General features: G+C 39.2%; 1 protein-coding gene across 2 annotated transcripts in view; it reads right to left on the reverse strand.

Annotated features, from left to right (window-relative positions):
* myoz1b (myozenin 1b) overlaps positions 1-8,731 on the reverse strand; it is a 17,194-nt gene extending 8,463 nt beyond the window's left edge. Inside the window, exons 1-2 of one of the 2 annotated variants that reach the window (XM_037691154.1) lie at positions 8,625-8,731; positions 5,672-5,758 (exon numbers count right to left, since the gene is read on the reverse strand). In XM_037691154.1, the coding sequence (XP_037547082.1) occupies positions 5,672-5,756 (85 nt within the window). In that variant the 5' untranslated portion in view covers positions 5,757-5,758; positions 8,625-8,731. Of the gene's footprint in view, positions 1-5,671; positions 5,762-8,624 lie in introns of both variants that reach the window. The other variant, XM_037691153.1, reaches the window with a different exon arrangement.
* Between the last annotated feature and the right edge of the window lie 3,026 nt (positions 8,732-11,757).

An 11,757-nucleotide genomic window follows, 5' to 3' on the forward strand; every position in this document is an offset into this window, starting at 1 on the left:
GGGGGGGGGGGGGGGGTCCTCATAACACATATGGTCTCTTCTCTCTGTCACTGATGCAGAGGTGTGGTAGATTTTACTGCTCTACAGAGCTCCTCATAAAAACACTCTCCTCATCCAACAAGTACAGCCCTGAAATCACTCCTAACACCTGGAGCAGCTATTACCCCCCCCCCCACACACACACACACACACACACACAGTCACAAACTCATCTGTAAAGCCGAGCGTTGCAGTTCTACAGAGAGCTGTTAGCAGAGCGTCGTAAATCCGGCTTGTGTGTTAAGTGTGTTTGTGTGAGTGAGAGGGTTTGGAGAGAAATATGGATGAGGCTGAGCAAAGTGAAGTCTCCCATGGGGTTATTTATTAGAGTTGATTGAGAAAAATGGGAAACAAGCGCCAGCCATGGGGAAACTGGACAGACTGAAGGAGGCAGGGGCGGACAGATGGATGACATGCAGACTGGGTCATGTGACAAGAAAAGACAGAATGACACAGTAGCAGGGATAATGGGAGATGTGTTGGTATTAACTGGAGCAAAATAGGGGCTAAGCAGGATTAGCTGACTGACTGACTGAAAACAAACTGGAAACATCCAGATGTGGCTGCAGATGGGCCGGCAGACGGACGGAAAAAAGAGGCAAGGAGAAAAAGACATCAACAGATTGTTTAATGATTGATGTAAGCGTGCAAGCAAGCTGGTTGGAACTGCTGAGATTGTGTTCAAAGAACTGAAAAGAAAAGTCATTTAGTAAGTAGCTACACAACATAATATTCCAAATTTTCAAACTTGTTTTCAAAGATGATTTTTTTTTTTTTTTGATGGTTTACCGTATTTTTCGGACTATAAGGCGCAATATCATTGAACGGGTCTGTTTTCATACATAAGGCGCATTAAGCAAAACAAAACAGTCAGATAAGTCAAACTTTATCCAACTCATTCACAATAACTCAACATTGTTCAGATGTACCACATAAAATCAGTTCGAGGTCAGTAAGCACAACCAGAATCAATACATAAGGTGCACTGGATTATAAGGTTCACTGTCAGTTTTTGAGAAAATTAAAGGATTTTAAATGTGCCTTATGGTCCAAAAAATATGGTAACATGGAAAAAGGTTGTGTAAAACTGTAGCGTGAAAGAAACTCTTGACTTGTCCCCTTACAAAAAACAAGTACTAGTTTGATTCCTGAAGGGTCTTCCTGGACTTGCCTGCTCTTCTTTACAAGCGTGGACCCCTTGGTGCCACTGGACTTCAGCCTAAGCTTGTCCTGCTGCTCACTTGTCTGCCAACTGCCTACAACCTGCTACTATCTCATCTCCATCTCTGCAACATACATACCTGGAATCCTCCTCTCTGTGCCATTGGACCACAAGGACCCTGTACGGAAAAAAAATATTTAATACTCTACATTACCTAGAAGTCATATGTATCTCCCTCCTTTGCAGATCTTCCCAGTGCCTCCTGTAAATAAAGACCACTTCCTTTTTTTATTCCGAGTTCTGTTACTCGATTCCTCTTCTCTGGGTGTTTGTTGTTGCAATTATAAAAGCACCCTGGATTTTCCTGTAGAAACAAAGGAATTTGTCTAAACTAACTAATAAACTTAGGAGTTTATGTTTTAAAGTAAATCAACTCTCATCTGAACTGATGCATTAGGACATAATAATAATAACAATGTGTTGTTGTGACATCATTGCATGTTCCCATACAATGGCGAAATTGGATCTCTGCATTTAACCCATTCACCACCAGGTGGTGCAGTGGACAGCTATCGAAAGTGCCCGTGGAGAATATTGGGGATAAGGTGTGCTGCTCAGAAGACTATCTTTTCTTCGTGTCTCTCTCTTTCTACTGAAGACACTAGATGACAAAAGGCTCAACTCTGGTGCTCTTCAATGACCCTTCCCCTTTCTCGTTTCTCTTTAAAATCTGTTTTAACCATCCAAAACCACGTTTTTTGTATTGTTAAAAGCAGCTTAGCTGAGAAGCTAAGCTACGAGCTAAGCTAATAGTCCGACCTCGGTAATAAACCTCCGTCTTGTCGAAGTTCCAAAATTCAAGGTTGAAACTCGTGCCTTTGTGTAAAAAGTTGTTTTTCTCTGTGAAAAGAAGCTGAGAACTTGTTTACTGATTTGTTACTTAAAAGCGTTGTGTGAAGAATGCTATGCTAAAGAGCTCAAATCACCAAGTGTCCGCCATGTCACCATGACAGCCCATGTCATGTCAAGGGCCCTCCCTCCCATTTTTCCTAAAGAGACAGTCGCTCAATTAGCCATCCTTTGGTTCAAACTGTCTTATACTGCCATCAGGTGGTCAAAAAAGCTACTACACATCAAACAAATCAACATTTCTTCTAAAATGTGACAATTAATTATTGTTAAATTTCAAACAATATTATCGTTTATCGCAATAACTTCTGAGACAATTAATCGCACAGCAAAATTTGTTATCGTGACAGGCCTATCAGAGACACCATGAGATGTGCAGTGACTGGGGATTGAGCCTGGGACTTTCAGGTCCCAAGTTGGCTGCCCTGCCTCTATACCATCTTGGCCCCCATATGCTAACCTCTCAAAAATATGGAATCATTCAAAAGTGCTTTTAATGTCGCTGCAGTAACAAACCAAAGTCTTCCACTGAGTAAAAACTGAGTTAATTAGACAATAACTGTATAGTTATCTTAATCACTGAATAAAATAGCAAATTCATTAAACAATATCTGCTAAAAGTTTCATATCTTAAAATAACTGAATTGACACCAGTTTACGAGACGGGTTACAACTTTTCACATTAGGTGAAAATTCAAGAATAAATACAGTAAAACTACCATATTTAAAATACAAGTTTTGCTATAAAACTTTAAACCTGATGGACTGAAAGTGCAGAGTGGAAGAGAAATGCCTCCCTGTAATTTATTCATCCATTAGGTAATACTGCCTTTTCTTAAAAGGATGGAGCTGGAGCTGGTCTCAGCTGTCAGTCCAATCCACCTGTCAGTCAAAGGTCTTTGTGCTGGTGGAGAACATTAAAGTAATTGTTAGAGCAGGTACAGCAGTGTGATGTGAAGCTCTTAATCTAAAATCATACAGCTGTTTATCATGCAGTATTAATTGCAGTAGGGAAATTATTCTATTTTCACTGGAACAACATGAAATATCTTAAAGCTTTGTAATGTTTTCAGTACTTTTTCAAATGTTTTTCTCTCTGCTATATTTATGTGCTTTGAGTTTGGATGGCTTTAAGCTGCAGAGATTGAACAGACGGACCAACTGGTGAGTCTGGCAGAGAGAACTGCAAAATGCATTTTGTTTCTAGTGGGTCTTTCCTGCAGTATGTAAAACGTCTGACTCATTAGAAAATATTTGGGAAAAAACACAGTAAGAAACACTACTTAATATAGAGTGTAGAGAAAGAAAGCAAAGAGATAATTATCACCCGAAGGAGAGACGAAGGCTTTAATGTTTGTGCACCTGTTCCTTTGTATGTAGCGTTCATAAAATACCTCGTTAATTCAAGATAAAGTGATCTTAGCAAACAAACTCAGAATCTTCTGGTTCTATTCTTGCACCATCACCACTGTTTATGAACTTCCCTCCATCTACATATCTTAAAGGCTCTTCTGAAAAAAACACCTCTGTTTTGTGTGCAAGCTTAGCATCATGTAGAGTTGCACTCGGGTCCAGAAAATTCGATCCAATCCGACCCCAGCTCTCAGCCATCAGCTCCGAACCCGACTCAATACAACAAATTAACAGTAATTAGAGGTCCGAACCCGAAAAGAAAACCTGACATCTTCAATTAAGCTTTGACTGCTTATACCACCGACTATTATTAATGGTTGGCGGACTTGCGCGGCTGAGTAAAGGGGGCAGAAGATCGGAGCTGAGGAGCTCTCAAAGTGTCTTAAATGCTTCCCCTTCTTCTGCCTGCATTGGACCTCGCTCTGACATGTCATATATTTTGTGATCTCACCTGTTTGGGTCTCGGCTGAGCGCGTCCGCTGAGTGCAGCGGTTGAATGAACGTCCATTTGGGCTGACGGATCACTGGCAGTAGTACATCTGAAGCTTAACTGAACTTTTTACCTCTTTCAACCAGCGCATGGTGAAATGGCCGCATGCAGCAGGTGAATGTATGGCAAGCCATGTTGGCATATAACTGTCTCGTTGGTCGTGCGCGTCGCTGACGCAATAAAAAGCCCGACACTGACCCGGCCTGCACATTAAGCACATGATTATGGCCCGGTCTGAATCCAGGGTGGGCGGGGCTGGGCTCCAGATTCAGGTTAGAAATGACAGCTCTAATGCCATGTTAGTTCTGGCATTTGCTGACGGTGGTGGGGGGTTAGGATTGTGAGAGAAGCAGAGCACTACGTCTGTAACATCTTAGCTAGCACGTCTGTATTGTGTGCCGCTAGCTTAGCACTACATTAGTTTCGGCAGTTGTTGATGCAACGGGGGGAGGATGCTTGAGAGAAGCAGAGCATGCACTATTCACACAAGGAGAGCTGTTGGTCAGGCTACTTCTTGTTGCTCTCTAAAATGAATCAAGTGTTTACTTATGTAGGTAAACGTAGATGTTTAACAACTCGTTACAATACACCAGAATGCAGGAAATGGCGTCTACTTTATTGAAAATGTTCTGGTGGAGTACACCCCCCCACCCACACACACACACACACACACATATTAAAACTGCTTTTGATGCCAATGCAGTGAACCACCACAATTTCTGCTGTCTTTAATCTAATCTATGTGTCTGTTAGCAAAATGATTCAAGAACCACTAGATGTATTTTAATTAACTCTTTCATAAAGTAAGCATTGGGTATGCACCTACCACTAAGAAGACCACCACAGCTAATCCAAAATAGCCAATAGGAAACTTATTGTTACTCTGTTTTACGTATATTGAGCTAAAACTTGGTGTGAACGAAGCTGATGGTCATTTCCAGCACATACTCTGAGGCTTTAACTCACTAATTTGAATATTCTGCTCAAATTTTGTATGATAGTAACTGATAGTTTTATGCAACACATAACTCAAGTGCCAATTAATGGATCCCATAAAACAGTGCAAGGTTTTACACAAAATTACACAGTATTATTTTCAAGGTTTGACAACATGGGTTCTCATCATATAATCTTAGTTTAAAACTCTGGCATGAAAGGTGGCAGCCAATATGCAAGCCTTCAAGGGGGGGCTTTAGTCTTGACTGAATAATTTACTTGAGCAAAAACCTCTGAATCTCTTTAAAAAATTGTGCTAAATTCAGTTTTGTCCACTTTTTGCTAAGTTCTGCTGCATATGACCTCACATAAATGAGTGCAGAAGCACCATGTGGTTTTTTGTGTTGCTGACAGATTTGTGGCTGCTTTGCCATCTGATAATGACTCACAACCCCCCAGGAGATGCTGCATGCATGTTAGATATTCTGTTACAGCTTGGAATAAGTGTAGATGAGGGGTGCTTGTTTAATTGTGCTGTCTTACAGCCAGATGCAATAATTCACACCCATACAGTTCTGTTCACACTTTGCTGACAAGACAGCGGTTTTCTGTTTATTTGAATGTCTAATGAAATCACAGTGGTTAGGTTGGGGGGGGGGGGGTCTGCAAAGAACTGTGAAGTTGCCTGTTTAAGCGACATGGTGGAGTGGGGGGTGTTTTACCTTTCTGGCTGAGGTTGGACAGGTCTGTGATGATCTTGCTGACCGCCTTCCTCTTGTTCGAAGGGACAGGATCTGCAAAAGGCATGGCTGCTAGACAGAAGAACAGTGTTTTTAGATTCCCTGACATTTTTACTTTACATAAAATAACATCAGTTAAAACAAATATGTTTTTGATATAGCTTATACTGTGTCAATGTGTTTGAAATAAGATTATTTTAAAAGTTGCACTGCTTGACAAAACAGAAAAGTAAAATTTCCCACGTTATAATCGTACCTTGAACTGATCATGTGATTGTTTCCCTCAGCTCAGAGTATTTTAAACATTCTCTAGATAAGTATTGCTCGCTGCAAAAGGTTTTCGTGTTTTTATGGCGCTTTAGTCCTTTTCCGTATTTATATCACAAAAATAGCAGTTTTACAAATAGGGACCTAAAATTTGGTGCAGTCGCCGCTGAGAGTGGTCCCAAACAGAAGTTCTGAGCTCTAACTGATCACAAATCTTTTTTTAAACTTTGCCTTTAACTATTGGAGTTAAAACTGCATCCGTTAGCAAAAATATCTCATGCATTATGTACTCCAAGCACTATTAAATCAGAGTGAAACTGTGCACTTATTATGCTTTTTCAATTTTCAACCAAAATGGCTGCAACTTTATTTCAACACAAAATCATCTCAGGTGAAAACTCCATGAGCGATATGCACTATAAAATTTGTCCTTTTTTTTATTAATGTTGTTATTCTCCAGTAATACTGCCGCCTAGGAGTTTTGGGAAGTTATTTATGGGTTGTGTATAGCCCAAGTAATAAACTTGTTATTTATTAGTGTTTATTGTTGTCAAAACCTATTCTGCAGTATAGCTTAAATACACAAGGCACACTTCTTTTCTTAGTCTTTCCGCCAGTGCTGGTTTGGTTTTGATTCCATTTTTATCTCAAAATATCATATTTATTCTCCTAATTTCAACTTTAATTTCAAATTTCTTACTTAATACTTCCTTTTTTAAATTTCCACATCATTCTAAACATTTTGATTAATCTAGACCAGGGGTTCCCAACACTGGTCCCTGAGGAACACCATCCTGCATATTTTAGTTGTACCTCTGCTCCAACACATGATCTGAAGGAAAAAGTGATTAATAGGCTTCTGCCGAACTTAAGGAAGTAATTAAACCACTGAATCAGGCGTGTTGGAGCAGAAAAACAACTACAACATGCAGGATGGTGTTCCTCAGGGACCTGGGTTGGGAACCACTGATTTACACAGTACAAAACTGAAAAAGTTAAAAAGAATCTTTACCTCTTTTTTTCCCTATTGTCACTCCATTTAAGAACGACAGGAACATCTTTAATACAAACTAAAATATATAGTATAAAGGCAGCTCTAACTGTTTTTAGCGGTTACAACAAGAAGAAAGGACTATTTCCTTCAAGGAGGTGGTGAATGGTGAGTCGACAAAACCTTTTATAAGCACAGGAAGTAGCTATGTCTTTCAGCAGCTACATTATAAAAAGGATAAATGGTTGTTTTCGCCAATCAACGCAGTACGGAAAAAGCATTTCCTTTGTGCATTAAGCTTTATTTTTAATTCCTTTTTACATTTTCCTATAGAACACTTTGTTCCGCCTTTCATTTTTGTTACGTCCCATCAATAAAACCAGTTTGAACTGTAAGTGAGACTTGATCTAAAACTAAAAACAGTTGCTTCTATATTTTATTTGTTTGGTATCTGATAGAATAAGATCCGACACAACAAGTGTGTGAAACCTATCGACTACCATCTAAGAAGACTCGGGCTTATTCCCCGAGAGATTTGGTTCATAATGAAGGTGCTTTCTTCTCAGATTGGAGTGGGCTTCAGCAACAACCTCAGCGGGTTCCTTAATCAAGTTGGGCTCACTTTAAACATGGCGTAGAACCCCTGCGCACCCTTGCAGACACTAATTCCTAGTGCCAGCTTTAGTCTGCTTTGACTAAGCGCTCAGACGGGGTGCAGGCAGTACGTCGCTGTCAGTTGAACAGGTCGAAGGCAATTATATAAACCTGGAGGTGAGTCCCAGCGCTGGAGAAGAAAGCAGAAGGGCCTGTCTACAGGGAGGCAGTTAATGTAATTGCTTTTCATCCACTGTAATTGAAGCTCATTTCCTAGCTGGGCATTCTGTCCTGCGCGAGCTATTTTTATGAGCACATGTTCTATAGCTCTGCGCTGAGCGTGACAGTAATCAGCACAAAACATACAAGTGTGCCACCAGCACACGCTAGATTTGTGCTCAGACGGCTTCTCTCTTGTGACTAGTGAGTCGGGGGTGGAAGGATTAATAAACTGGAGATTACAGGTGTTTTTGAACGACGTGGGGAAATGTACGGTGGAGGAAGTGGCGGTTGCTGCATGCGAGGGCCTGGGTCCAGTTACCGCCTCTCTAAAGAGAAGAGGCGCCCCTGTCCCCCTTTAACTGGCCTGTTTTAGCTCCAGATAAATCTCGAGAGGACAGCTGAGGAGGAAGGACATAAGTCAGCACATTCTCAGATACATCCATCCCTGCAGACTAAAAAGTCCTCTGCGGAGGGCCACGTTCCTTGACGACTGCTGCCTTACGTAGATGAGGTGAAAAAAGTCCACCAGCTTTTGATTTCAGTTTGGTTCACATCATATTTCAGCTCTAATTAACTAATCCATGCGGTACAATTTAGACGTGTAAAGGCTCTCTCTCACAATTATAGTGGATTTTGTCAGAACATTCTGTTCAGTCACCCAAAGGCCCACAAAGGCCACGTACAGCCAACATCTGATGAACACAACTGTCAAAATGTACACGTATGTCTACCTAAATTTAAATTTAATCTCAGATCATTTGATAATTTATTGATTGAGTGTCAGATCATTTGTAAGCATCAAATACACCTGTGAGAAGGTTCGGTCTGGATTATCAAGCTCTCATCTCTCCTGAGTCTTACCTGTGCAACGTCAGGTATCCCACAGGAAGGTCCCAGATCAACAGGGTTCTCCAGTCCCAGAGCTTGTGTGGTACTGTCTGCCCTCTTCTATGCCCCGCAAGACAGTGAAACCCAATCAGCATGGCTGCTCCGGTGCTGAGGACCTGGCCTCGGTGAGGGGGGGTGAAGGGGACAGAGTGTGAAAAAGATTGATGGGTACAAAGACCGGTGAGTGGGCAGATTTGAGCTCAGAACTTGTTAAAAAGGAGTCAGTCCAGATAGAAAGAACTGTTTTGCCTGTATTTGTTAGTTTAAAATGGCTGGAAATTTAAACTGCAATAAAAAAATGGATTACTTGGGAATATCGAGGGAATTTGCTGTAGTCATCCCTGAAAAGAAGAACAGCTGGAAGAAGAAGATATGTTTTTAAATTCATCCATCCATCATCTTTACCCGCTTCTTCCTTTTCGGGTCATGGGGATCACTGGTGCCCGTGTCCACCCATCACTGTTCGAGAGGCGGTGGGCACCCTGGACAGGTCGCAAGTCCATCATTCACTTTGTCCCTCGCACCAAATTAATTTAAACAAATATTTTCCCACTGAAACACTTTGAGATTTCTGATTCCTACAAAAATATTGTTCTCGTTAAAATTAGTTTGATTTGTTTTGGTCTTCTAATGCTATCCAACAAAGTTCAGTCAAGTCATCTGGACAGTTTCTTTTTCTTCTTCTTTTTTTTTTTTTTTTTTTGTTGAGACGTTTTGGCCAAAAATAAAAAAGAAAGAAACCATCCAGAGGACCTGAATGAACTTTGCTGGATTTTCTACCTGGATTACTGAGCATGAACTTTGATGCTTTGAACCACTTTGGCCGTGGCTGCCTCATAGGAGTCGACAGGAGAGAGGGCGGGCCCCAGAAATCATCTTATCACCAGCAAACTGGTTGTTCCACTATATGAGTGTGCTGCTTGTGGGACTCAGTTTGATGTGGCTCCTCGGACTGATGAAGTCCTTTGGATGAAGGACGAAACGACTCAACCAAAAAGAAAGAAACCGTCCAGAAGACCTGACTTAAATTTGTTGAATTATTTTACCTGGATTATTGAGCATGAACTTTGATCTTCTCATGCTACTTTTGGATTTTGCTAGCCTTTTGCTAATTTAAGCTTTAGACAGCTTTTTGCTGCTTTAATATTCCAGTATGCTTTTTGAGTTTTTTAGCTCTTAGCATGCTTTTGGCTACTTCGTCATTAATTTGCTTCTATTAGACTTTAGCAAGCTTTTTGTTACTTTTAATTTTAACTAGCGCTTTCTTTATTTGATCTTTTGGCTGGTGTTCTATTTTGTTTGTCTTTACCAGCTCAGTTTTAGCTTCTTTAGCAATTTTCAGCAGTCAGCATCTGCTCTGCATTTTCACAGAAAATGTCCTTTCTTTAGCCAGACTTGACCCAAACTTGTTTGCTTTCCCTTTTATTTGCTTGGATGTTTATCTTATTTGAAATTGGTGATTTGATTGAACTTCGTCGTTTCAGACACTATCTTTGCAGAACACTTTAAGTACAACTACAAAAAAAGAAGACATTAGCTATATATTTTGATTTAACGGATTTCAAACCTCTATAGTAAAAATACAAAAAAATACCAATAATCGTGTTAATATCTGTGGAACATTGAAATGCTAACTATTTCTTTACGACTGAACTTAACTTACATGAATCCAAAGCAGCTCACGAGGACACGTTCTTATGTTCCAGTCCAGTTTGCAAATATGTGTGTGGAGGATATTCATGTGTTTTATAGGAAGTTCACTAAATTTTATATCTTTGCCTGGATTGTTTTCCAGTGGAATCAAAGGAGTGTTGAGATTATTTTTGGGGATCCTCAAACTTCAAATTCTTTAATTACACTGCAAATGGACTGGGTCTTTTGATGGCATGAGAAACTAAATGAAAGGACTGGTTTTGATGGCCTTTGCTAGACTGTGTCCCCCCAATTCTGATATTCTCTTGATCCGTCCTCCAAGCAAACCCTTGGACATGAAGAACTACTCTATTACTTTATTTATTTTTTTGCACAGGTGCACATTGATGGTCAATTATACTCTATATTTTAGGGCTTTTTAATAGCATTACTCTAAGCCTTTTGATTTGAACTCACAATGTGACATTATCTTTAAGTGAAAAATAAGATTTAAAAAAATAAAAAAGTAATAAAATAAGGTCTTTCTTGGGTGTTTTACGTAAGAAAAAAAATATATTTGTTGTTTTTTCAGCTTCCATCATCTCTAGTTGACTTTCAGCTAGTGTTGTCGGACAAACGCTGTAAAACAAACTTTTGTATCGTGTTTTTGCTAGTGTGAAATTAACTTGTTCTTAGAAAGTAAGAATGAAGAATAGCAACTTGTCTGAATACACTAAATGTACTTTAATAATCTGTGCCTACAGCAGTTTATTTATTTGTCTTATCTATCAAAAACTTAAACATAATCTGTAATTTTAGTGCTCAACTTCACAGATACAGCCTTAAAAATCAACAGTTGAATCAGAACACAATTCAGTTAGTTCTTTTTAGGTAATTTTTTTAGTCTTGTAATCTTTCACAGTGCTCTTTGATGGCTTGCAATACGTAGACATTGTTTTTATGCAAGTACACTGAATGCAAAAAAAAAAGATGTTGTACATGAATAAATTTTACACACAAACCACATTCATATTCTTCAAAAACATACATTTGAATCTGAAAACCAAAAATAAATAATATTATATAGAAAACTGAGTTTATTACATTTTAATTTATTTGGTTTTACATGCTTTTTGTCACTAACATCATAGTAACAATTCAATATAAGTTTGCTCGGTCAGTTTACATTATTGCACCTTACACAATAATAAAGCTCTGTGTTATTAGTAAATTATAGTTTAAGGGTTAGGGTATTAATTTTATTTGACAAAATGGCCATTTCTGCTGTGGTCATGAAAAATTAAAAAGGTCAAGTGGCTTGGAGATTAGTAATACGTGTATGTGTACAAGTCAGTCAAGGAATCAATATTGATTTAACACCAGATTTGTTTTTACAAACATTTATGAAGTAAAAAAAAAATCAGTTATTAAGTAATTAGAGAATTATAAAGAAGGTCAATCTTCCCAAAATTAT

The sequence above is a fragment of the Nematolebias whitei genome, chromosome 17 (genome assembly GCF_014905685.2).
Source record: "Nematolebias whitei isolate Nwh7 chromosome 17, NemWhi1, whole genome shotgun sequence".
NCBI lineage: Eukaryota > Metazoa > Chordata > Actinopteri > Cyprinodontiformes > Rivulidae > Nematolebias > Nematolebias whitei.